Genomic DNA, 27367 nt, shown 5'->3' on the forward strand with positions numbered 1-27367 from the left:
TTTAAGCTCATATTCAGTATTCAAAGTTTGTTGGGACCAAATTGAATTTTTAACCAGTTTAATAAAGACGCACTAAAAACTCATAATTTTCCTCTTCTTTGGCCTAGTTGCGACTGAATGTAACTATTGTTCCTTTGGTGGAATGATGAATTGATATGTGATATTTTTTAATTAATTTACTCGAGGAATGCTTCATTGTGAATCCAAGTTTTGATATGATCCTCGTTTACATAAAGCGTTGATCCATTTTAATCTTTGACGCGTAGCAACAGCATCAATGCGGAATAAACAGTTTTATGTATCTGAAACAATAGATAGTATTTATTAGATATGGTATAAAAAATACTGGATTTTCAACGTCAGTCATCCAGTGTTCGTTGCAGTTGTATCGAAATTAAATGCATATCCTTTATTGGATTAAATTTTCTTAAAAAACTGTGTACTCATCCAATTTGGACTAGGCATGCTAAAAGTTACAAATTGCAACGCCTCATTATTCGGATTATGATACAGATGGTACAGGATGGTTGAGCAGCACTGCGATCAGACATTTTAAATGTGGTAAATTTTGCAGTTCATAGGGAGACCTTCTTTGAAACTAGGACATAGTTCCGTAAGCTCGTATACTAAGCTATTCAAATATGAACTTTTTCACATAAGCGGGGATCTGGTAACTTTTATTTTTGGGTGCCTGGACTACCTACCTTCAAATATGCAGCCACATTCAGATTTTCCAAAATGGCAGTCAAGATGATGGGGGCTTGGGTTGCAGCTAGCAGGAATTTGACTGATTTTTTATTCTTCAACGACAACTTATACCAATCGAACGAGCCAATTTCTGTTATAAGAATATCACTCTGCAATTGTCAGTATTGTTATGAAATACAAATCATCAAAATTTTCACTCGACCTACCTTCGTTTCATAATAAGATCCAAGAAAACACATGTAAAATATCTGGGATGAGGCAAAGCAGAAAACCACTATGCCGAGGTACCAATCAATCTGAGGACAAAGAAGAATGATTTTTACATAATTGCACTATAAACGTTAATCTTTACTTCGAGTTATATTTCAATATAAAATTTTAGGAATGGTTCTATCCACGACTCGTGTTTATTGACTCTCCTAAGAATCAGTTTGTATGGAGTTGAGCCCACTCTAGAAACCTGCTACATATTATGCATTTTCATAACTCACCAATACGAAAGCAGCCAACGAGATTGACATGTTGAAACAAAGTGAAGCTATTGAGATCAAAAAGTATAAATTTAGTTCATTTTCCACTTGTCTCATGAAGAGTTGATGGTGTTGATGAAACTTGATTATTTTCTGCAATTGATTGTCGATTATTTGTCCTTCAAGCTCTAGCATCATCATAGCATCCAACTGTTTCAGAAGTCCTATGATAGCATCGATTTGTCCAGTGGCAGTGAGAAGATATAAAATAAATGTCCCATCGGTAACAATTGTAAGGAATGCCACATAGTAAGCACAATTGGCTTGGAATAAACTGTTCACCGCGTACGCTGACCATGCATCGGAATGAATTGCCTCGAAACCAAATGAGAGAACTTGCTTGGATGTTATCAATCCATAAACCATTGGCGCTAGCCCAATGATACCAACGAGCACGCAGTATCCGTAAATGGTGAGCGTGAGTAGAACATTATTCAACATGGCGCTTGGTTTCAACGCTTTCTTCACTGTTTTATCTTGTATTATATCCAAACTGAAAAATTTCACATTCATTTCATGGATTTCAATTATCTTGGCTCGTCTTAAGATAAATGAGTAAATTTTGGACGCAGCCTAAATAAAAAAAAAAAAAAAAACATTATTTTCGTCACGCTAATTAAGCTGTCTTTTACCTGAGTAGAGAATCCAAACGTAGTTATACATGACAAAGATTTTCCGATATCATTTCGGTAATAATAAGTGGAAGTAACTACCAGATAAACATTAATGAACAGCGTGCTAACGCCCCAGAGAAACTTGAAATTACAAATTTGTAACTTGCGACGAAACAAATTGATTCCCATAAAATCACTGAAATAATCTATGCGTTCGACCGTATTGCGATAGGCAATATCTGCACCTGAGTAGTCAAGTTGAAAAACGTTATAATTCTGAAGTTTTTGAATGAAATCCATTTTCATTGATTTAGGTTCCGTTTCAAAATATGAACTGATGGTTTGAATTACAAGTGCAACAATTTTTATACTCGTTCAAAGGAGGTGACTATGATGAACATGATTTCACAATTCTGCGATGGCTTTACCATATTGCCTGAGCAAAACACATCAAAGAACAATTTCACAAGAATTACCTTGCAAATTTCACATTAATATCGTTTCAAGTTCTGTTAGTGCTTTGTAAGTTATGAGAATAATTAATTATTAATTTCGATACAAATATGGGTTGTGTCAGTTTCTATAAGCACAAGTTTAACAAGACGCCATGTGAATCATTTTTTATCGAGAACGAGCTTTTAGAGGATCCGCGTAGATTAATACAGCTCTCCTATTATTATCAGAATAGTTGGATACCCGACCGTACATTAGCGGAGCGGGCAAAATATACGTTGGCATGATAGAGAGAACTTGTATTGTTTTACCTTTGACTACGTCTTTGATTTCTACATGGGGGTACACTTTGTGAAAACCGAAAATGGAACATGTAACAAGCTAAGAAAGGTTTTGAAAGTCAATAACTCAGCTACCCTTGGTCCAATTTCATTAATTTTATCACCAATCGATCAGAAATATGGCTACGCATCGATAACAATGCTTCCGAATGTTGATTTTCAACAAGAAACTATTGAATTGTCCTATTGTCCAAAAGCGTCGAATTAACTAACAAATCCACCAATTACCTACATGCATATGCTGCTTTCCCAGCACAGTCATCAGAGACTAGTAAGTAGACGAAACAAGTCGAAGTGGCATTCGCCTCCGATCCTCGGGCGCGTGCGAATAGGGAGGATGGAATTGCGTAATATTTTGCACACTCATCGCCATACTCAGAACCACACGCTCCCAACGACCACACCACTGCACACTGGGGACAAAATCGAAACAATGTGTTAAAATTCAATAACTTCGGTGCTCGCTGGAACAAGAGACTAAAAAATAGTCATTCTTATAGAAAAAAGTCTCAGAAATCGATTGGAGTGGGTTTCATCTTGGGCACGATAGGGTAAGTTGGGGTTTTTCACAGTTTTGCCCTAAAATCTCCTATTTTACATGATTTGAATGCTGTATCTCAAGATACCGATGATATAGACGGATGATTTCTTGGGCAAAGTTGATCAGGAGATCAAGGACTGTTGAATGATGGACAGAACAATTCGGAATTCTTCCGCTAGGCGGCGCTAGTGATTATTGAAAGTGAATATATTTGTGCTGCTGTATCTCAAGATCCTGACTATTTAGACGGATGATTTCTTCGGCAAAGTTGAACAGGGGGTCAAGGATTGTTGGATGATGGACAGAACAATTCGGAATTCCTCCGCTAGGTGGCGCTAGTGATTATTGAAAGTGAATATATTTGTGCTGCTGTATCTCAAGATCCTGACTATTTAGACGGATGATTTCTTCGGCAAAGTTGATCAGGAGGTCAAGGACTGTTGGATGATGGACAGAACAATTCAGAATTCTTCCGCTAGGCGACACTAGTGAGCATTGGAAGTGAATATGTTTGCGCTGCTGTATCTTAAGATCCTGACTATTTAGACGGATGATTTCTTCGGCAAAGTTGATCAGGAGGTCCATGACTATTGGATGATGGACCGAACAATTCGGAATTCCCCCGCTAGGTGACGCTAGTGAGCATTTGAAGTGAATATGTTGGTACTGCTGTTTCTCAAGATCCTTACTTTTTAGACGGATGATTTCTTCGGCAAAGTTGATAAGGAGGTCACGGAACAATCCGGAATTCTCTCGCTAGCTGGCGCTAGTGAGCATTTGAAATGAATATGTTTGTGATCCAGATTCAAGGAATCAACCTCTGCAAAAAACTGCTCAAACATGGACTTGGCGAGTTGGTCTCTTTAGTCCAATTAATGAGCGTATTCTGCAGAACGAATCTGACTGGGGTTTCGGGTTCCGCCAAATATCCTCTCATAAAATGCTCGGAGAGAAGAGAATCATCCTCTTTTAAAAAGCTAGTCTGGTTGTAGTGCGTAAAATCTGTAGCAGAGTCCGGACCAGCCGTGACATGCAATTTACAAGTCAACACTTTCTGGTTTAACTTTGAAATCCTGTCTGCTACATCATCCAGTTGTAGAATCCGTTGCAAATCGCATATAACCATATCACGGATTGAAACGCTTGATGATAAGTATTCTTTTTCTCGGTTTGGAGTTGAGAACGGTGGAATTATGGCGTTTCTAAATTCAGCTACTTTTTTCCAGGGCTGCAAAATTGCAATACCTAAATGGGACAATATGAAGGGACTTATAACAATGCACATCTCTAAAATTGATCAAAGATTTAGAAACTTGACCTATTTTCAACAAAAAATTGTTCTACTAAGTTTTTTTTTTATATATACGTTAATTAAACTGTCATTCCTAGATGCTTCTTAGTGAATCGAGCCAGCTCTCCATATTTGGTTTTACTTAACCCAAGTTTTGATTTTATCACCAAAGATGACTCCTCCGAACACAGAGATGTTCCACGAACAGAGTCAACGGATTCGATGGTCTCTTTTGCCCAAACCTCACCGCCGCTCAACAAGTGCTGTAAGATTTGAGCAGTTGCTGGATTAGCAGCCTTTATGGCAGCAATTTTGGCTGAATACTGCAAGTTATCAAGAACTTGTTCTTTGAAAAGTCGGATACTGCGTCTTTATTTCGAAAATCTTGTCAACTTCTCCTTGCGCTTTCGACCTCGAGGCTTTAGGGTTGACGGTCTTCGCTGACTGTTGGAACTGGTATCCAAATCCGGAGTGGCAAAAGGAGGTGAAATAGGAGATGATTATGACGAGGGATCTTTGGGTTTCCTTGAATGAACCCGCGTATTTTTCGAAGGCCTGGATCCTGAGGGTTGGTCTTCGACCTGATAAAATAATTGATGATGAATTATATTCAAGCATTTTTTCGTAAAATTTGGAGTCGGTAGTTTTTGTTTAGGATTTTTTATAAAATATTCATACAAATATCAAATCTTCTTTTAATCGCGGTTGATGCTATTGATTATTTAGTAACATGAACAAAAACAGATTTCATCAGTAGTATGTCTTGCTTTACATTAACACATTTCCACGTTTTTACTTCGCTCAACAGGTACAATTTTTTTCCGACCTGTTAATTTTTTTAATGTTCGACGGTATCGTATTAAAAACGTTTACTCGTTAATTTATGCTACTCTCTAAAATTAAGCACGCCCAGGGATTCTTACCTCGAATATGCTTTCAAGCCACTCTGCATTCTTCTTAAAGAATCGATCCTTACTGTGGGTTTGTGACCATCACCGATTAAATTGACCAATCCAGTTTTTAACACCTTGCGCAACAGCCGCAGGTGCTTTCGACAGTGCCCTAGACACAAAGTCAAGTAAACGGTTCTCTAAATTGTCCTTGAGTTCAGATCAAATTCTCATCCAGGTTCACAGATTCAAAGCCCTTTGTATTAAAGCATCTCCAAACAGGGTTAAACATATCATGCACATTATTTACGTTTGAATTCGATATGTTTAAGACGTTCTAGGTTCACCAAATTGTCCTCAAAACTTGTTAATTAGGCTACCATCTTGCATTTTAGTTTGATTAAATTCATAGATCAGGGGGCCTCCATAAGCTCGGTCGGTAGAGTCTGCTATTATAAAGCAAACCATGCTGTAGGTGGCTGGGTTCGAATCCCGGTTGGTCTAGTATTTCAGATTGGAAAATTTCTCGACTTCCCAGGGCATAGTATATTATTGTACTTGCCACACAATATACACATGTTAAAATCGAACAGGCTTGGAAAGCTTTCAATTAACAACTGTGGAAGTGCATCTAGAGCACTAAGTTGAGAGCAGGCGTTAAGTTACAGTTGGGACGTAATAGCCAGAGAAGATCATAGATAGCTCTAACTAGCGGAGGAATTCCGAATTTTTCTGTCCATCATCCAACATTCCTTGACCGCTGATCAGCTTTGCCGAAGAAATCATTCGTGTAAATAGTCAGGATCTTGAGATACAGCAGCACAAATATATTCACTTTCAATAATCACTAGCGCCACCTAGCGGAGGAATTCCGAATTGTTCTGTCCATCATCCAACAATCCTTGACCCCCTGATCAACTTTGCCGAAGAAATCATCCGTCTAAATAGTCAGGATCTTGAGATACAGCAGCGCAAACATATTCACTTCGAATGCACACTAGTGTCGCCTAGCGGAAGAATTCCGAATTGTTCTGTCCATAATCCAACAGTCCTTGACCTCCTGATCAACTTTGCCGAAGAAATCATCCGTCTAAATAGTCAGGATCTTGAGATACAGCAGCACAAATATATTCACTTTCAATAATCACTAGCGCTACCTAGCGGAGGAATTCCGAATTGTTCTGTCCATCATCCAACAATCCTTGACCCCCTGTTCAACTTTGCCGAAGAAATCATCCGTCTAAATAGTCAGGATCTTGAGATACATATTTACTTCGAATGCTAACTGGCACCACCTAGCGGAGGAATTCCGAATTGTTCTGTCCATCATCCAACAGTCCTTGACCTCCTGATCAACTTTGCCCAAGAAATCATCCGTCTAAATAGTCAGGATCTTGAGATACAGCAGCACAAACATATACACTTCGAATGCTCACAAACGCCGCCTAGCGGAAGAATTCCGAATTGTTCTGTCTATCATCCAACAGTCCTTGACCTCCTGATCAACTTTGCCGAAGAAATCATCCGTCTATATCATCGGTATCTTGAGATACAGCATTCAAATCATGCAAAATAGGAGATTTTAGGGCAAAACTGTGAAAAACCCCAACTTACCCTATCGTGCCCAAGATGAAATCCACACCAATCGGTTCCTGAGACTTTTTTCTATAAGAATGACTATTTTTTAGCCTCTTGTTCCAGCGAGCACCGAAGTTATTGAATTTTAACACATTGTTTCGATTTTGTCCCCAGTGTGCACTGTGTGGTGGTGTTCGGTCGTCGAAATTAGTAGCAGCAGTAGCAGCAGTAGCAGTGCTTTAGGCGTGTGGCGTTGAAAATTGTTCTGCAGTAACAATGAAAGGCTGCCTGCAAGCAGCGAGCTGCAGAGCCCACATAAGCAACCATCAAAGGAGGAAGAAGCTGCACCGCTATGCTATGGATCGGAATCAGTAGCTCTTCGTGAGTCGCTGCGGGTCGGTCATCTATGCCAAGCGTGTCAACCTCGCTCCAAACGACATACAGCTCGACAGCCTCATCGGTGTTGAACACCCAGATAAGAATTACTCAACCATCACTACAAAACGGTCCTTTTCAGGGCCACCAAAAATTTGTCAAAGAGTATTATTTGGACATAGGTCAAGGTCATCAGTTCCCGCAAGCAGCTAGCTATCAAGGCTCAACCTGTTTATAGAAGTTGTGGAATTGTAGGCCTGAATATATTGGTGCAATTAGTTTTTCCTCGGTTTTCATTCCGCACGATTCGTTTCTTTCGTTTAATCAATCACCCTTGTAGTGACGTTGAAAAGATTGTTTCAATCGGCGCTTACATATGAAATTTAATGTGGATTATACCATTTTTTGTATGTTACCAAAATTTATGAATGGTTTGCCACTAAATGTTGAGATAATTTATTGATTCCTGAATTATCACGCTGTATACCATGAAAAGGCAGCCTGTTTGTGAGGTTTTGCCTGTTTTCAAGTAAGGAGTTATCATAAAAAACAAATCGCCAGCTGGTATTTCCCGGCGACTTTAAAATTAAATAAAATCAAACAAAACATCATGCAGAACTAGCTAGGATTAGCTTTACTTCATATTTCACAAAATTGCTTTCGAGTGTTAAGACATCGTCTCACGCAAAGTTTACATTTTTCCCTCTACCAACACATACATCAGAGCTAGATAGATCTCCACAGGATCTACAGAATCCACGCAATTTCAAAAAACCAAAATGCACAGCATTACAAAAAGAGGTCAGGTTTCGACCAATAGCAGATAGATTTTAATTCTAAACAAGCCAAACGATTGGAAATTTATCTACCAATCTGCTAAAATGAACACTTAGTTAATTTTCAATAGTGATCAAAATTATCACCGAATGTCTGAAAACAGCGCATTCCCTAACACAGACTTAAAAATCGAATTCGATGCGGTCCCACTGAACGGTGCTCATTCAATCACCGTAAGTGGTGGTGTCCAGTCCAGCAGCAACAGTAGCAGCAGCAGCAGCAGTAGCAGGAGTGCTTTCAACAACAACAACAATGAAAGGCTGCCTGAAATCAGCGAGCTGCAGAGCTCATATGAGGAACCATGGTGAAGAAGGAAGAAGTCCCACCGCTAGGCTAGGATCGGAATCAGTAGCTCGTCGTGCTCAGCTCAGCATTACTCAACCATCACTACAAAACGGTCCTTTTCAGGACCACCATACATTCGTTAAGAGTATTATTTGGGCATTTGTCAAGGTCATCAGTTCCTGCAAGCAGCTAGCTATCAAGGCTCAACCTGTCTATAGAAGGTGTGGAATTGTAGGCACAATTGTATTGGTGAGATTAATCATCGTATGACCATTTTCCAGAACACGCTGGTAGGAAGTGTTAAAAATCCATATAGAATTTGAGAGAAGTGGGAATAATTCGCTTTGGGTGTATATTCAGTCCCCCGAAAACCAATAAAATCAAATTTGTGAGAAAATTAGCTCTCACGAGTTCAATCTCTCGAAGTCCCTCCTTTTTTACATATTCTGTACAAACGATACTTTATGCCCCGTCCCATTTATATAATTTGGAAGGAAATCCTGTGAGGGGTGAATTGAATACACTTTAATACCAAAATGCACAAAACTTAAAAATTCATTCAGCTTGAGCTTGAGCTTGATTGACCGCCCACGGTTGCTACTCTGTTACTGCCAGATCAGCTGTAATTACACAGAGAACCAATAGACGATGCTTGGGACTAGCAATCATCCTCAATGTGTAAAAACTGGTGATCTTAAATTAGGCATTACCAGCGCCGGCCGCGCCCGAACACAGGTCAAGAAAGGAATGGGAAGGATTGTGTTGACATGACACTCGCTCTGATGGAAGCCGAGAACACCTCTGCACTTCCACGAGGAATCACTGGGATGTTGGATAAGAGGGTTGGGTTTGCAGCAGGGTTCGTTTTGGTAAACGATAAGCTGAATTGATGTCCTAACGATCATATAACGCGAAGGAGCTTGGGACTAAACCCACGGTCTTCTGCTCAGTAAGCAAAAACGTTTGCCACTAGGCAGACGAGCGCCTTTTTAATCACCGAGTTGCTGTTATTACCATGTAGTCATATTAACAAATAAAACGATTGACGAATCTTGAATGTGGAGGGGCCTGAGATTAGACTCATGATGTTCTGCTCAGTAAGCAAAAAACGGTTGATCTGAGGCCACCGAGCCCCTCATATCACATAATACCGTTACTCAAATTTGTGTATCCATTCAAACCCGGAACCAACGACAACAACGAGTTTCGCAAAATACACGATACACAAGCGATTTTACCATAAATCTCTTTGATATGTAAGGACCTGGGACCGCGTTTTTCTGCTCAGTAAGCAGGCCACTGTAACCGACGATCTTTCAAATCCGAAAACTAAAAACTACGAAAAAGTACTTAGGCCTTCATTAAGTTCCACTTTCACGCGACGTTCACTGACAGGGTCCTATCCAGGATTACATCTGAAAAATCCAAATCTGGCCAACGCCCACCTAAACCTGTTCTAATCCACCTGAAATGACTAACGAATGGAAGACTTTGACTACCCAGCCATGCAATAGTCTCATTCCGTGGCTTATGGCAACTTGATGATTCTATTGCGCTCATCTTTTGGCACCACCCAGGGGAGACTTTGTCCTGTACTCAATCCTTAACATATCTCCATTCCACTCAGCTACTCGCAATTTCTTGTGATATAGTGGGCGGAATATTATTATATGGGACAATTCAATGCAGACGTCTTTCCAAATTTGGCAGATCGACAGGTAATCGGTGAGTTACCACGATAGTTGCTATTCAACAACTCGACAACGTCCCATCGTCAACGCCTGCTATGATAATTTCCCATTGCAGACGCCAACGAAATGACGTCATCGAGCTATCGATCAACTACCCTGGTTATCACCTGGTACCTTATAGCACGATGCTAGGAGGCGAACCGGAAGAATCGATGAGCTACCTCTCCCCCGCACAAAACTTAAAAGTTCATACATAACAAAAAATTCAAAATACACCTTTTAAAGTCGGGTAGATGAATCGAAAATACTCAAGTTGACAGTCCCTTGGATTCTCTTAATCAACTTTCTCTTTGAAATAAATACTACAAATTTGATACGCTTACAAATAAAAACCGGTAAGAGTTAAGATAATTGATGATTGATCAAGTAAAAGAACTAAATGTTCACATTTGTTCCGTCCACTAGCTGTCCTACGTCAAGCTTCCGTTCGTGCCCCTAGGCTCTCGTTTTTGTCTCTCATGGGCTTATGTGCTCGGTGCCCTTCTACTTTTCTCTCTTTCGTGTCGACATGTTTGTTTACGTCTCATCTTTTATGTCTAAGATCGATTCCGGCACGTGAAAAATTAATAATTTCTAAGTGTGTATGTTCCCTTGGCAGAATATGTTTCCCTTCCGATTGAGGAAATGCACTGTTGGGAATCTCTTTTTTTACGTCCATGTAAATTCCACGTACGCCTCCGCCGGTGCTGCGTATATGTAAACTCCCAATTAATGCATCAGATTAGATCTACCGAGTCAGGCTAGTTCTATCACCGTTATTATGCATCCCCGTAATGAGCCAAAAAATGACATCGTACACACTTATGTCGTTTTCGGTTATTTCTAGTGCGAAACTAGTTCCGCCCTAGATCTGCCTTAACAGCTGTCAAAACGTTTCTTATTCGAGTGGGTTCAGGCCAGTGACAAGACCTATACTAACAGCAGCGTTTGACAGTAAGCAGCATGTCCCGGGCTCAAATCGTTTATTTTGCTGTTCTGGGCCCGCTGTCACAGTGTAACATGTTGCCTACGCGCCTGCCACTGGGCTGAGTGGGTTGGATCCAGATCCGCCCTGCGTCTGACTAAACTCGAAGAGGTTCGCTCTGTCGATTTTTTGAGATCCAACCTGGGTTCACCAATACACACAAACTGTGGCTGTCAAAATCAAATGTTGTTTGCATTGTTCACCATTCGCGAATGTAATCGAATATTAATCGGATTGAAAATCGAAATAGTACATAGAAAAATTGAGGTAAGTGCTGTGATAAGATTGTATAGCTATACTTAATTCGTACGTTTTTGTTACAGTACATGAAATTTATTGAAATGCTGTTATCATCTTCTTCTAATTTGTCTGATGATGACTCCGACACCAAAATTTTGTTGAGCAATCTTGATTCGTCAAATGACCCACAAATGAAGAAAATAAGGATTCACAATTTCGTTGAAGATTTTGTGAATAATTACAGCGATTAGCAGGGGATTAGCTTTACATTATACACACTTAGTTTTTTATACCGAGCTCTGCTCTGCAAATCTCGGCAAAAATAAGTTTCACTGAGATCTCAGCAAAATTTACATTTGATAATGCTTAGCTTAATCTTAGCAAACAAATGAAACGTTTGCTGAAATCTCAGTTAAACTTTTTTTGCCGAGATTTGCACAGCCGAGCTCGGTAGAAAAAACTAATTGGTATGTGTAAAATTAGTTTGGCTTTGGTGGGAAGCCTACGGAGACTACCATAGTCCTCTAAAGCAACAAACGGCTCTAACGTACGACCAGTAGACTGATGCAAAATTTGACATTTTCGCTCCACAGTGCTCGAACGGTTTCAAATCAGGTTCTGATTAGCCTCCCAAAATTTAAACTCATTTGGTAAGAAATTGACTTGGCACAAACTATTCTTATGGCATGATCAAGCAGCTGTTCTGTGGGCAACACTGTATTCTGCAATGTGACATAGTAGCCATGATATTTGTGATCTATTCTTCGCACAAGAAACACCAATGTTGCCTGCTGAACAGTTGAATGAGCATAATCATAAGACATCAGTGACTTGTATCATTAATAACTTTTGTTCCTTACATTTGATTGAAAAGTGGTTTTCAACAAAGTTGTAGCTGAGAAAATTAGCTACAATCACTGCTATCGTTTTTAAAAGTAAACTGAAGTAATGAATTGTTAGATAGATATGAACAAAAACATAAGTTTTCTCATAGTAATTTCCATATAAACTTGAAATGGTTTGTGCCAAGTCAGTTTCTTACTAAAGTACCGTTCCGATTCAAATTTCGGACGATTCAAATTTCGGACACTTTCATTTTTAATTAAATATTACATCCAGTTAGAAACAAAGTAATAATGTTAGATGATCGTGGAGGGCACTAGTCAAAAAAAATTAAAATTTACAAGACATGTGGATCATATTCGACCGAGATAATCAACTTTTAAAAGTGTCCGAAATTCGAGTTTAAGTGTCCGAAATTTGAATCGGCACGGTAGTTCAAATATAGGGAGGCTAATCAGGACCCAATTTGGAACCGTTTAAGCACTGTGGAGCGAAATTTTGCATCAGTCTAACGACCAGGCATACCAAAAATACCGCCTCATGACAGTATTCCAACGGCTGTCACTTTCTTTTTCCTACGACAGCCTTGAGATTGAGCTATAAGCGACAGCCCACAGTGAGGTTGTTATACGACATGCAACGTTGCCGTCTTGTGCAGTACACGACAGCTCTTTCTTACTCATGTATTTTGTTCGTTCGGCTATGACAGCCTCGGATGTACGGTACGACCACTATTGAAGCGTTAACATTATCTCAAAGTGTAAGATAATTCCCCTTATTATTTCATTAGGTTTTTTAAAACATGTTTATTCAGAACAGGTAACAAATTAAAATGACATTAATCATCAGCGGGTGGTCAAGTTGTTAGCGATGATTGTGAAAATGTCAGTTAGTTTCTCAAGCTTGTCAATTTTCTCAGCATGTCGTTTCTGCTTTTCCGCGCGAGTTTGACGGTTTTCGCACTCCATAAGGTATACGTCCAAAAACTTTGTCTGAACATTACGGCGACTTTCCGGTCTGGTCCGGAAGGATAATCTGGATTGTCGGTGTTTTGCTCGGAGCTTGTTGATGTTGAGGATGTTGAAGGCTGATGTTCATCACTGGTGTTTTCCCGGACAACCAATCTGCGTTTAGCAAGTATGCTGGGGTGTGATGAAGAGCAGGTTGGAACTGGAGCTTTACGTTTGATAGTTGTTGGGGCCATTAGACCTTCTGGTTCAATCGAGTTATCCAACGCAGTGATTTGCGCCATCTCAGCATCAAATGCTGTCCGCATAATGGTGCTCCCGGACGTCTTATTATTCTTGGCTGCAAATTCTCGTCCGCTTCAGAACATTTTTCCATCGGTTCTCCACCTTTAATGGAGTGAACTCGACACCCAGCGCCTCTTCAATCTTCTGGCTAATTTTGCACCACAGTTGTTTTTTATTTTTGAATTTCTTTAATGGTCCACCCTTGTCCATGTTCTTCTTGTACATAGCGAGCATAAACTTAGTTTGCTCATCTGTCCAGGTCACCCTCTGTTCTTGGAGTTGCAAGTTGTTGTTTAGTTTCATATTCGGAAGCATCAGTGTAGTTTACTCCGACGATACTACCATCTGAAAAAAAAACTAATTATAAATTCTAGGATAATTCTTTCGAGACACGGGGAAAGGCTTTTCTTATTTTTAAAAAGCGGGATGAATTTTGTTTTGGAAAAGATAAGATTGCAGAACTCTCGAATAGTAAGGTGTCCATCTAAGACCCTATGCACACGTGCGGAAAATCATGCAGCGGTCCCGCTGCGGTTTAGAAATACTCGTATTCAAATGCAATGATTTGCCGCTTGTATGCATCGGGCCTAACGCAATTGACCCGCTGACTAATCGTTCGGATTAATTTCATGTTTTTATATAGTAATAATTGATTGAAACTACGCACAGTTAATAAACCAGCTTTATTGTTTGAAAAGCATTGAAAAAATCACGCCACCGTTCACATCGGGGATTTTCTGCTTCAGTGTTTTTCAATTAGAACGATATGAAACAAATATTTCCCTGCAATGTATCTGAGAGATACAAGTCCATCTTGTTGTATCACATTCCCTTCCTCATTCAGAACAAGCGGATAGTTCACCAAATCGATTTCTTATTATTACTATTATTAGTTTATTTGATAAGGCTCAACCGAATTAACTTTACAGAACCGAGGGTTCTTGTGCACTATACTATACATCTTAAAACTATAGTGAAAAGGTACAAAACAATAAACAATTTTTCTTCCGCTATCCAATAAGTCTTCTCTACCAAAACGGGAGCCGCTTCCAGTGGTTTACTTGTATGGCAGATTCACCAACGAGGGTCAGAGCGCTTCCATTGTAGCAATGGACGCAAAACGTGGTCAGCACTCACACATTCATCACGAAACGGTTGCTTTGCAAAGTCGACGACGCATCGGCTGAAAGAACCGCTGATGAAGAACAATGAGAAGGACCACACAAAGGTTGCTACCGAGTAAACAGACGATCGCGTGACACACATTGAGAGTGGTCTGCTTCTGTCGACAGCCGAGTGAACACTGAAAATTGATTTCCGCTTCTATCATTTTATAATTAAAAAAAAAAACACTGAACTTCTGAAGTGCTGCACAAAACTGGGCTGTTATGATTTCGTCTATTTTTTTAGTCTGACTTTGACAGTTCGAACGATTGCACTGACGGTGTTCATACTGACCCGACTTCAGATCCAACTCGGATCCATTTTCGTTCGTTTATTGAGAGTCAGGATTGCCTCTGACCCAGGTTAAAAACCAAAAACGACATTAGTTTTTGTCTACCGCTGTGCAAATCTCGGCAAAAAACAGTTTTACTGAGATCTCAGCAAACATTTCATTTCAGCACATTTCAGCATTATCCGAGACTCGGCAAACAAATGTCACTTTGGTCGAGCTCGGTAGAAAAAAATAAATGTGTAAGGAAGCTTTTTAGAATTGTATTTTTATTATTGATTCTAGACATATGGCAGCTGTCAATCATGCATAGTAGAATGCTTTCACTAATTACTTGGATTGCCCATCATTATTTCACCAAATATAATATTATTATCGGAAACCGGAAAACCCCACATGCGATAATCGATTTTACTCTTGTTCTGTAGATACGTTAAACATAGTGTTGGACATAGTGCGCTGTATTCGTACAATGATGCGCTTTAATTAGCACTATGTTCGACGTTAAGTTTAACGTACAGAACGAGAGTAAAACGAAAGTCGTGTGTGGGGTTTTCCGGCTTGACCGACAATATTAACAATATGGTTCACTTTTCGATATTCCATACATCACACAGGGGACAGAAACTTCTTTGTCGACACACCACCTAACATCAAAAAATACAACCAATATGCATTTGATTACAGTCAGGGTGAGTTGCAATAATTACGCATGAGAAATATAATTTAATTACAATGAATACAATCAAGAAAAAAATTGTGCACATTGCTTGTGCATGTAGGTACTTATGGGAACTCAAAAATATTTGTTTGATCAAGTTTTGATTTAAATCTCTGTTGAAGCTTTGAAGCATCCCTCGTAATCTTTACAGAATATATTTGTTGTCTTTTCTGATACAAAGGCTTGCTTGTTGGCTATATTGTTAAAATAGTATATTTGATTTCACTTAAATTAATGCTTACATTATTTTTGCGCATTTCTCACAAAGCTTGTGGTAGAAATAATACCTTAATTTTTATTTAGCTCAGGCTAGAAACAAAAATAAAAATATATTTTTCAAAATTCAATCACCACTAGTATGCCAATATTACACAAAATTTTATTTTTACCGGCTTAAGCGTAAACAATTCTGAGGGATTATTTTTAGCTTAGGAGTCTACTTTAGGGCAAAATATTAAAACCTACACTGCATCAGTGCCACAGGCAACACTTGTGTACTTAACCACTGACGAAATACGCGTAACTGTCAAAAGATAAACTATTATTACCGAATTAAAGGGAAATGACACAACCCACTCTAAGGGCACTTAAAACGGTATTCCATATACCTTTACTGCTAAAAATCTAATCGTTGAACGCTTCACTTGTGAAAGGGTTTACAAAATGATGAGCCATCTCAATCCTTAACGCGCAACAACAACATCAATCCTGAATAGACAGTTTTGTGTATCTAAAACAAAAAAAAATCATTATTTGGCTGCTTTTTCGTCGCGCAACAATAGTTATTTAAAATAAATGTTTTCGGTATATTAAAATATTTTCAAAAGAATTACACAAAACATAATTATAAATAAATTTTTTGCTCATGAAAACTATATATGTCATTGATCATAAATACGGTTAAATAGATTTTTTATTGATTGATTCGTGAAATAGAGTAAAAACATGGATATTTGTTATGAGTACAACTCCCCAGCAAGCGATTATGCTTAGAGTTTATGTTTAGAGTTTAGAAACTTTGAAGATGTTAGTTACATTTTATATTTCAAGCAACTTTGCAGGAACTGCCCATATGCGCATAATAGTCCCGAATGGATGTTTGTCAGAAATGACTTATATCCATAAGAATAGATTGTTAACTATTGACATTTTACACTGTGCACTAAAAGTTACTTGTTTTGGTTAGAAAATATTGTGAAAAGTGCCAAAACTAGGTTGTCCCATTAGGGTGCAGCATTTTGAAAAAAAAAATGATGAATTGCTGATAAGCAACCCTTGAGTTCGATTCATAACGCCAAAATATTAAACTGTGAAAAAATTGATGAACAGAGGTCGCATCAATGATTTAAAATTTTGGAAGAATTTAAATATTCTCTTATATCACTCTAACTTTGCTTCTACTTGTCTAAATGTTGAAAAAAAAATGTTGCTATGTAAATTGTCAAAAAGCCTATTTTTATTACGCCAATTTCAACACAACAACAACAGGTTATCTTTCCACTTCACTAATACCAAATTCAACGTGGTTTCACAAGAATGACTTTCCCCATATTTCGATTGTTCTGGTATCAACAAACTATTACAATCACTAAGGATTCCTTCCAAATGTGTGGGACATGTCCAGTCCGCAATGATACATTAATAAGGTCCAGGAAGATGTGGTCAATGACATGAAAGCAATCTTGAATAACTCTAGCATTGACATTGTCTACTTCAGCCAGTTTTCCTTATGAAAAGCAAATAACGCTAAGTTCATCTAATGTAATTGGGTGAGAACCCAACTGCTATTAACTGACTGTTTTATTTATAGGCTCACAACAATAGGGTAGAATAGGCCCAAAACAAGTGCTACCATAGCATGCGCCCAATGAAGTGTGCGGAAATATTTCCTTTATTCAGTTACCTAATTGAAAATATGTTTCATATTGGGATTTCAACGGTTTAATCCTTTTCCCAAACGAAGCTTTATTAATTTTAAGATATTAAACAATTTTGGTGAGTTGGACAAAGCTTTTTGAAACAATATTTTGCGTACATATTTGGTACATCTTAACCAGTTAACACCCTCTATCTCAACATAATGAAAAAAAAAAAAATGCATTGCCATCATATAATTCATACGTCATGTCGAAATAATGAGGTAGACGCTATATAAAGAAACTTTTATATTTGTCCACGTTAAGCTGGGCACTCCTGCTACCTACCTTCAAATACGCAGCTACATTCAGATCTTCCAAAATGGCCGTCAAGGTGATCGGGGTTTGAGTTACAGTAAGAAGGAATTTAATTGATTTTTGATTCTTCAGTGACAGCTTGTACCAATCGAGTTGTCCGATTTCCGTTATGAGAATCTCACTCTGCAATTTTCAGACTTTTTATGATTTATATTTTTACAATAAAAATAAACATTGTACCTACCTTTGTATCATAGTAAGTCCCAAGGAAACACATGTAGAATATCTGGGATGACGCAAAGCAGAAAACCACGATGCCGAGGTACCAATCAATCTGAGGACGAAGAATAATCATGCTTACATAATTATACTGTGAACGTTGAATTTTTAGTTAGCTTCTCAAAAACAATACCTGGCGAATCGATCAGACTTAACCCTCACCGATTTTGATTACATTCTGCATGATTTTTCGGTGTGCAAAATCATTCAAATTAGGGCTGGAAATTGAAAATTTTGACCCAAGGCTCTTTTTTGAAATGGCGTTTAAGACATTTTTTTTAATAAATTATAGCACAATAACGACTTGTCTAATCAAAAACAAGACTGCTAGTCCCAAGCATCGTCTATTTATTCTCTATGTAATTACAGCTGCCAGTTTTGAAAACAAGGATCCATCTGGGTACTGGGACTACTTTTGGAATAGATCCTATCCCCAAAAATATAAGTCAAATATAAGGTTTTACCGCGCCCCAGATCGCGGTTGCTTCTGTAATACAATGTCATATGTGACCCGAGACGTTTGTTTCATTTGGTTTCATCATCACCAGTGACTTAAAAATGTCACATTTACACTTATTACAACGCTCCACTACATGATATTATCCTTCATAAATGACAAACATTTTCTTATAAAGACGGTTACACTATTTTTTCTCTTAAGTCTCTAGGTAAAGAGTTGTTCAGCTTAAAGCCTTTGTAAAAGAGTGAGTTTTGGATGGATGCTTTCAAAAATAACGCAACGGTCGGAGGAAATACACAACTTAACAGCAGCAGTGACAAACCACACATTTCAGGGTCAGTGTTTTATAAACAGTTGCTACCGCGTCTTTCGCGATGCGCGCTGGCTTAACTCGGTGCTTCGCGAAAGCTCAAAGTAAACATTAAACATTAAACATCTTACATAACCGTTACTACCGCGGGAGCATCAATTCTTGTAAACAAGCAGACACCGACTTTCCATGAGAAAATCTATCTGTCTCGCTTTATATGTAAATACTGGAGAATAACTATTGTTTAAGTAGAAAATTCATGTATAAAAGGTTTCGAAGAATAAAGAATCGGGCAGTTGTTCTGATGAGTTACTTTATTCGAGGTTTGCTCGGTGCGGACGAGCGCAGTTCCAACCTCAGGATAAATAATCATCGGAACTACTTTCTATTATTTTACGAAAAAAGAAAGACCACGCGAGTAAAACAAAGTAGCTGAAGATGCTAATTTCAAATAACAGACTGAAGTGGTAATTTTTATACGATAGATGGAGGAGATGAAAGTATAGAGTTGATAGTTTGTTAGAGTATGGCAGTGGGAAAATTGCATATAGATAAGTAGATAGCGAGCTAGGACAACTTTTAAGCAAGGTACAAATCGGTTTTTTCATCTCTCTTTACCAAACTCCCCCTTTGAAGAGGGATGGTGAGGGGTGTCCCCCCGCCACAACTGGCAAAAAGAGATGAACGCCGACCGCTCAAGTACCAATTTTTACCGCACTTCAGTTGTTATTTGAAGGAAGGCATCCAGTCGTAGGTTTGGAAATTGCAGCTATTTTTACCCCTACCATCTCCTCCATCTATCGTATAAAAATTACCACTTTAGTCTGTTTTTTTGAAATTAGCATCTTCAACAAAGTAGCTCTACTTTGGGCGCTTCATCTGGTGACAGCGGAAACTAAACCACTATTTTCAAGTGTTGGAAGGCCAAAATTTCGACTGGCCAAAATCAATATGGGCGCTTCATCTGGGCTTGGACGTGGCATCAGCGAAGTTGAACAGTACGTCCAAGCTCAAAGCCAAGCAAGTCGTGAGCGTGTACAGATGCATCTCGTCGGAAGCCGTATGTGTTACCGTCGAAATGATCCCTATTAGCTTCGCTTGCGACAATGAGTGCTACAAGCTGAAGCAAATCAGAGGAATACGGAAAATGGTAGAGTCGATGACCAGGTGGCATCATGAATGGGACACGGAGGAGAACGGTAGATGGACTCACATGCTGATACCGAATATCTCGAGCTGGTCAAACAGAAAGCATGGAGAGGTAAACTTCCACCTAAAGCAATTCATATCTGGTCACGGTTCCTTAAGGCAGTATCTACATCGGTTCGGAAACGCAAGGTCACCCCTCTGTCCGAAATATGGAAATTTGGAGGAATCATCGGAGCACGTGGTCTTTGAATGTACTAGATTAGAAGCAATGCGAAGGGAGATGACTACCGTTAACGCGGTAGATGCCGTCGATGAAATATATCGAGAATAGGGCACCTGGAATGCTGTCAGCAGGGCAGTCACGCAAATACTGAGATTAAGAAAATACTGAGAAATGCATAAGCCATTAGTTGTGAATCAAAATTATCGCATTCAGCACAAATTCTAATGATTGCCCATGGTGAACAATGAAACAAATCAAGCGCAACTATTCAAATCGACGTATCTGTTTTGTAAACAAACACTTCAATCGATGGTTTTGGCAACTGCTAGCTCACTCACAGAAACTAACAAAACCAACTAGTAGTAGAAAAACTCCCCTACCTGATGATGGTGTTTGTTTGCGTAGGTGAGTTATCAGTTAAAGACAAATTGTCGATTGAAGTGACTGATTACAAAAGCAGATACGTTGATTTAAATAGTTACGCTTGAAATATTCATGGTAATTCACACTTTAAAACATCATCAAAATTGGCATTTTGATAACTTACCAATACGAAAGCAGCCAACGAAATCGACATGTTGAAACAAAGTGATGCTATTGAGATCAAAAAGTATAAATTTAGTTCATTTTCCACTTGTCTCATGAAGAGTTGATGGTGTTGATGAAACTTGATTATTTTCTGCAATTGATTGTCGATTTCTTGCTCGTCAGGCTTCAGCATCATCATACCGTCCAGTTCATTCAGAAGTCCTATGATAGCATCGATCTGTCCAGTGGCAGTGAGAATGTATGAGATAAATGTCCCATCGGTGACGGTTGTAAGTATTGCCACATAATAAGCACAGTTGGCTTGGAATAAACCATTGACCATGTACGCTGACCATGCATCGGAATGAATTGCCTCAAAACCGAACGAGAGAACTTGCTTGGATGTTATCAATCCATAAACCATGGGTGCGAGTCCAATGATACCAACGAGCACGCAGTATCCGTAAATGGTGAGTGTGAGAAGCACATTATTCAACATGACACTTGGTTTGAACGCTTGCTTCACGGTGTTGTCTTGTATTATATCCATACTGAAAAATTTCACATTCATTTCATGGATTTCAATTATCCTTGCTCGTTTTCCGATAAATGAGTAAACTTTGGATGCCATCTGATTAAAAGTGTTTTATTATTTCGAAATACATTAAATAATTTTTAATTTACCTGAGTCGAGAATCCAAACGTAGTTATACACGACAATGCCTGTTCGATATCATTTCGGTAATAATAAGTAGATTCAAACACCAGATAAACATAAATGAATAGCGAGCAAACACCCCAGAGAAATATTGAATTGAAAACATGATAGTTTCGTCGAGATAAATTAATTCCCATAAAATCACTGAGATAATCAATGCGTTCGACCGTATTTCGATAGGCAATATCTGCGCCCGGGTAGTCAAGTCGAAAACCACGATACTTTTGTAGTTTTTCAATAAAATTCATTTTGATTGTTTTAGATTACGTTTCAAAACGTTAACTGATGATCTGAATTACAAGTGCTACAAGTTATATACTCGTTCAAACAAGTTGATCCATGAAGACCTTTTTTTTATATAGAATCTTTCTAAGGTAAGTTGGAATGCACGTGTCGTGCAATCTAAATTACGAAAATATTAAATTATTAAGTTCGATTCGTGTTGTTTAGCACACTTATAAAGAACTGCAGCCTCTATACAGTGAACCCCTGCTGACCACCTCTTGGCTTCAATGGTGGCTTGAAAAACATAGCAAAAGTCGAGATTGTATTCCTTTGATCTTTGCGGCATAAAATTGAAGAAAGCGATAGTTGGCGATTGTTTTTGACCACGACACGTGTGACTTATAAAAACACGTGCTGGTTAAAACCACGTGTATGAGCTTTTAAAGACTTCTGAAAACAGAAACTGTTGGAATGCAATGTTGCATAAATGATTTCTATTTTCAATAAACTTGTTCAGATGGACAAGACCTATGGACGAGTGCACCGAGGAATTTGAGTTCAGGCACAGGCGAAAATTCGACAGGGCCTGGTTGAATCAAAACGAACATTTTATGTTCATTATTCCTTACTCATGAACATAAATGTTGAAAACAACAACAACAACAACAACAACAAAGAGCACTGATCATTCTGCAGTACATGTAAGCTTTTGCTTGGAAGCCAAATGCTGGCATAAAACAAAAGCTGTGAAGGCACACATTGAAATGAGAGAAGCTGAAATAAAGCGTGGATTTACTTACTATTAGGATACTGGATTAATTATTGACGTGCACCATGGAAATACTGGCTCGACAAATGATGGCAATTCTGCACGCAGGCGAAATGACACAGCCCCCATCTCACATTCCAAGAGTAAAAATCGTTTCATGAGGGTTCTGTAGATCATGATTTTAGACTTGTAGAATGCTTAAAAATAAAAATATACAATGTTACTTGAGATGTTACATGTCACATGTTATATGCAGTTTTCGGTAAATCTTGCTTCAATCTAATTTATTTTCCTCCCCCGAAAAAAATAAACTCGCATGCAAATCTGGCAAGCAAATCTCACGCTTGAGATTCTTATGCATTTTCATGAATTCACACTCACAACGCCATTAATTCATTCCAGTTTAAAACTTATGAAAACCGCTCAAACGTCAACTGATATCATGCTTATGCAGGTTTTCTTAGTTTCCTATCCACTGATACAAAAACAACACTAACAACAATGAATTACATCACAATAGAAATCAATGAACTTTTGAACCTGAAAACTCATCGTGATTTTTGTTCAATTGTCACTTGTCATGTCACATATTATATGCCGCATGTAACAAAGTCGGGTTAATGATTAATTCCATTGGTCAGCACTGGGGCATTGTTATATATTTATGGATCAAAATTGATAATTTAGTGTCCAAAACACGAAAAGTATGTGTCTAATTTGAGGACTATTCTTTTATTTTTTACGTAATTTTCTAAAGAACAATTTCGTTAGCATAAAGTTCATTGTTTATCGTTTTATGGATCATTTTTAATATGTTTTTCGCTTTTTTTTCTTTCATAATTACTTTATTTGTACAGGCTCAATCGAATAAACTTTACAGAGCCGAGTTATCCTTTGCGTTATACATTATTACTGTCTTAAATTTAAAGTTAAAGGAACTGGACCGAGTACTCGCGGTTGTCTCGAGGTTAGTGGAGATTTACAATTTTTTGGATGGGAAAAGGGAAGAAGGAGGTTTGAAATGTGGTTTACGATACAACTATTTAATTAATCCTAAAGCATGAAATTATTTCTATTCATCTTGAAAACAAACATTGAAAAAAAAAACCCACACGTACAAAATACAAACTAAGCACAAGGTTAATCAAACTTACAATCTAAGGTTAATATCCTTAAAGTAAACATATATGAGTTTCATAAACTCCAGATCGCGTCTAGCCAAAATATCTCGAACTGGAACATTAGGTTGTCTACCTCGAGCCCGGAGGGAATCATAAAAATGTGATCTGACTCCACGATACTCCGCACAAGACCAAAGGATGTGATCAGCGTCCTGGTAACCTTGTCCACATTCACAGAGATTGCTGTCTCCCAACCCCACACGGAACAAGTGAGCGTTTAGACAATAGTGATTGGACATGAGACGAGACATCACGCGTATGAAGTCTCGACTCAAGTCCAACCCTTTGAACCATGCAAACTTCGACACCTTAGGGATAATTGAATGTAGCCATCGTCCCAAGCTCCCTTCACTCCATTGATGTTGCCAGCTAACGAGCGACTGCTGACGATAAATAGAGAAAAATTCACTATAGGCGATCTGTCGATCATAAATGTCGCCTTCCATAGCGCCCACCTTCGCAAGTGAATCCGCCTTCTCATTGCCCAAAATTGAGCAATGCGAAGGGACCCACGCGAAGGTGATGATGAAAGAGCGCACGGATAAAGCACTAAGCAGTTCTCGTATTTTCAAGAGAAAATACGAGAAGTGCTTTACCGGCCTAATGGAACGGATAGCCTCGACAGAACTGATACTATCCGTAAAAATAAAGTAGTGGTCTGGAAGAAGTGAAGCAATAGTTTCCAAAGTGTAGTGAATTGCTGCCAGTTCAGCCACATACACAGAACAAGGAGCTTCAAGTTTTCGAGAGGCGCTATGAAATTCATTAAATACACCAAAACCAGCGGACTCCTCTATTAGAGATCCATCTGTGAAAAACGTTCTTGCAGAATCAACATGGCCAAACTTTGCAGCGTATAATGACGGAGCAATCATAGGACGATGATGCTCTGGAATTCCGCGGATTTCCTGCGTCATAGATAAATCAAAATTCACTGAATTGCCGAAATCGGAGAAGATTACACGATTGGGAATATTTCTTGAAGGGCTGACATCCTGTGTTAAATATAGGTAGTACAAAGTCATAAAACATGTTTGAGGATTTAGCTCCAGAAGCTTCTCAAAATTTGCAATCACCAGTGGGTTCATTACTTCGCAACGGGTGAGGAGCCTCAGAGATAACTCTGAAAAACGGACGGATAGTGGCAACATGCCCGCCAGCACTTCGAGACTCATAGTATGAGTCGAGTGCATGCATCCTAACGCGATACGAAGACAACGATACTGGATCCGTTCCAGCTTGATGATGTGCGTTTTAGCTGCCGACTGGAAGCAAAAACTACCGTACTCTAAAACCGATAAAATCGTTGTCCGGTACAACGTCAGAAGATCTTGTGGATGGGCTCCCACCACGTTCCGGTAATTGATCGAAGGAAATTGATCCTTAGTTGGCATTTTCGTCTCAGATACTCAATGTGGGATCTCCAGGTGCATTTGGAATCGAACCAGACCCCGAGATATTTAAAAGACATGGAATGAGTGATCGGTTTACCCAAAAGTTGAAGCTTTGGTTGTGCTGGGCTATGCTTCCTAGAAAAAACGACCAACTCAGTTTTCTCCGTGGAGAATTCGATACCTAGCTGAATAGCCCAAGTAGACAAATTGTCCAAGGTATCCTGTAAGGGTCCTTGCAGGTCAACCTCTTTTGGCCCTGTGATAGACACTACGCCGTCATCTGCAAGTTGTCTCAACGTGCAATTGTCACTAAGACAGACATCAATTTCTCTAACGTAGAAATTGTACAAAAGGGGGCTTAAACATGAGCCTTGGGGGAGACCCATGTAGCTAAATCGAAAAGCTGTAGAGTTTCCATGAGAAAAGCTCATATGTTTTTCTGACAGCAAATTGTACAAAAAATTATTCATTAATGGAGACAATCCACAAGCGTGGAGTTTCTCTGAAAGAACTTCAACGGATACTGAATCAAAAGCCCCCTTGATATCCAAGAACACAGAAGCCATTTGCTCTTTCTTAACAAAAGCCAACTGAATTTCCGAGGAAAGCAACGCGAGACAGTCGTTCGTTCCCTTACCCCTACGGAAACCAAATTGAGTATCTGAAAGAAGGTGGTTCGTCTCAACCCATTTGTCGAGGCGAAAAAGGATCATTTTCTCCATCAATTTCCGAATACACGACAGCATCGCGATGGGCCGATACGAATTGTGATCCGACGCGGGTTTATCAGGCTTTTTAATGACTATCACTCTTACTCGTCTCCAATCGTCGGGAACAATATTGAGCTCCAAGAACTGATTGTACAAGTTCAACATGCGCCTCTTAGCGACGTCTGGGAGGTTTTTCAGCAAGTTGAACTTGATTCTATCAGATCCCGGGGCAGAATTGCCACACGAAAGGAGAGCGAGTGAAAGTTCCACCATTGAAAAAGGCTGACTGATTTCGTCTACCGAATTTGCGGTTTCGCGAGGAATCAACTGCGACGGCACGGAATCCGGACACACTTTTCGCGCGAATTTAAGAATCCATTGATCCGAGCATTCCTCGCTTTCGTTGTTAGTAGACCGGTTACGCATTCTTCGCGCCGTACTCCAAAGCGTATTTATAGACGTTTCGCGCGACAATCCGTCTACAAACTGCCGCCAGTAACCCCGTTTTTTGGCCTTGATGAGGCTCTTGAGTTCGCGTTCAAGAGATGTGTATGCGTCGAAATGCTCGCGTGTTCCGCGTTTCCGAAAAAGTTTAAACGCGTCGGACTTTTTACGGTAAACCTCCGTGCATTGTTGATCCCACCAGAGCGATGGTGTTTTCTTACGAATAGACGATCGCGGCACCGGTCGTGTTTGAGCTTGAAGTGCGCTGTCGACGATGAGATTAGAGAGGAAATTATATTCCTCCAACGGCGGAAGCTCTTCCACTGACGATGCTGTATCGTCTATCGCGGATTGGAACTTAGTCCAATCGATGTTACGGGTTAGATCATACGCGACGTTAACGGATTCTGACGAGTTGAACCCACTGTCAATCGAAATTTTGATCGGCAGATGATCACTACCGTGCGGATCCTGGATTACATGCCAAGTGCAATCCAACGATAGTGAATTGGAGCAACAGGTGAGGTCTAATCTGCTACCATTCGAGGATGGACCAGCCAAACGTGTTACTTCTCCATTGTTAAGGATTGTCATGTTGAAGTTGTCGCAGAGATCATAAATCAAAGTAGAACGGTTATCATCGTACAGCTCCCCCCAGCTTGTACCGTGGGAGTTAAAATCTCCCATGATCAACCATGGAGCGGGAAGTACCGCACATATGTCGAAAAGTATTTTGCGATTAACAGAGACTCTAGGAGCAATATATACAGAAGCAATACAAAGGCTCTTACCTTTAATGGTAGCCTGACATGCGACAACTTCAATACCGGGGAATTCGGGAAGATTCACTCTATAGAAGGAATGGCACTTTTTGATCCCCAAAAGTACCCCTCCTCCACGTGAATCCTCACGATCCAATCGAATAATGTTAAAATCAAAAAAAGGGAGATCAATTTCTGAAGAGAGCCATGTTTCACAGAGGGCAAATGCATCGCAATTATTGTTATGGACTAAATACTTGAACGAATCTAATTTCGGAATAAGACTTCGACAATTCCACTGTAGAACAGTGATCAAATCCCCGACCTCGTTTGGAAAATTATCCATCGAAGGAGATGATAGCTGCAAGAAGGGG

The 27367-nt window shown here is 39.2% G+C and overlaps 2 protein-coding genes across 2 annotated transcripts; both read right to left on the reverse strand.

Moving 5' to 3' along the window:
* Positions 1-248: 248 nt before the first annotated feature.
* On the reverse strand, positions 249-1751 carry LOC135701652 (uncharacterized). Its single transcript, XM_065222502.1, has 4 exons — positions 1200-1751; positions 915-1004; positions 705-857; positions 249-302 (listed from the first exon to the last, which is right to left on the reverse strand). The coding sequence occupies exons 1-4, from the start codon at positions 1749-1751 to the stop codon at positions 249-251; spliced, it is 849 nt and encodes a 282-aa protein (XP_065078574.1).
* A 14593-nt stretch (positions 1752-16344) lies between these two features.
* Positions 16345-21362, reverse strand: LOC135701654 (uncharacterized). The gene is made up of 4 exons (XM_065222503.1): positions 20811-21362; positions 18087-18176; positions 17873-18025; positions 16345-16398 (listed from the first exon to the last, which is right to left on the reverse strand). Exons 1-4 carry the CDS (start codon positions 21360-21362, stop codon positions 16345-16347), a joined length of 849 nt encoding a protein of 282 aa, XP_065078575.1.
* Positions 21363-27367: the final 6005 nt, after the last annotated feature.

This window comes from Ochlerotatus camptorhynchus, unplaced genomic scaffold (genome assembly GCF_037179485.1).
Source record: "Ochlerotatus camptorhynchus isolate MF236.1 unplaced genomic scaffold, CSIRO-AGI_Acam_v1.1 ptg000171l, whole genome shotgun sequence".
Taxonomy (NCBI): domain Eukaryota; kingdom Metazoa; phylum Arthropoda; class Insecta; order Diptera; family Culicidae; genus Ochlerotatus; species Ochlerotatus camptorhynchus.

Excerpts from the sequence above, each read along its gene's own strand:
- LOC135701652 (XM_065222502.1), bottom strand. The coding sequence starts at position 1,751 with ATGAATGTGAAATTTTTCAGTTTGGATATAATACAAGATAAAACAGTG. Across the intron at positions 1,005-1,199 it reads CGTTGGCTGCTTTCGTATTG|ATTGATTGGTACCTCGGCAT; the intron begins GTGAGTTATGAA and ends CTTTGTCCTCAG. Across the intron at positions 858-914 it reads GATCTTATTATGAAACGAAG|AGTGATATTCTTATAACAGA; the intron begins GTAGGTCGAGTG and ends TGACAATTGCAG.
- LOC135701654 (XM_065222503.1), bottom strand. The coding sequence starts at position 21,362 with ATGAATGTGAAATTTTTCAGTATGGATATAATACAAGACAACACCGTG. Across the intron at positions 18,026-18,086 it reads GGACTTACTATGATACAAAG|AGTGAGATTCTCATAACGGA; the intron begins GTAGGTACAATG and ends TGAAAATTGCAG. Across the intron at positions 16,399-17,872 it reads ATGTAGCTGCGTATTTGAAG|ATACACAAAACTGTCTATTC; the intron begins GTAGGTAGCAGG and ends TTTTTGTTTTAG.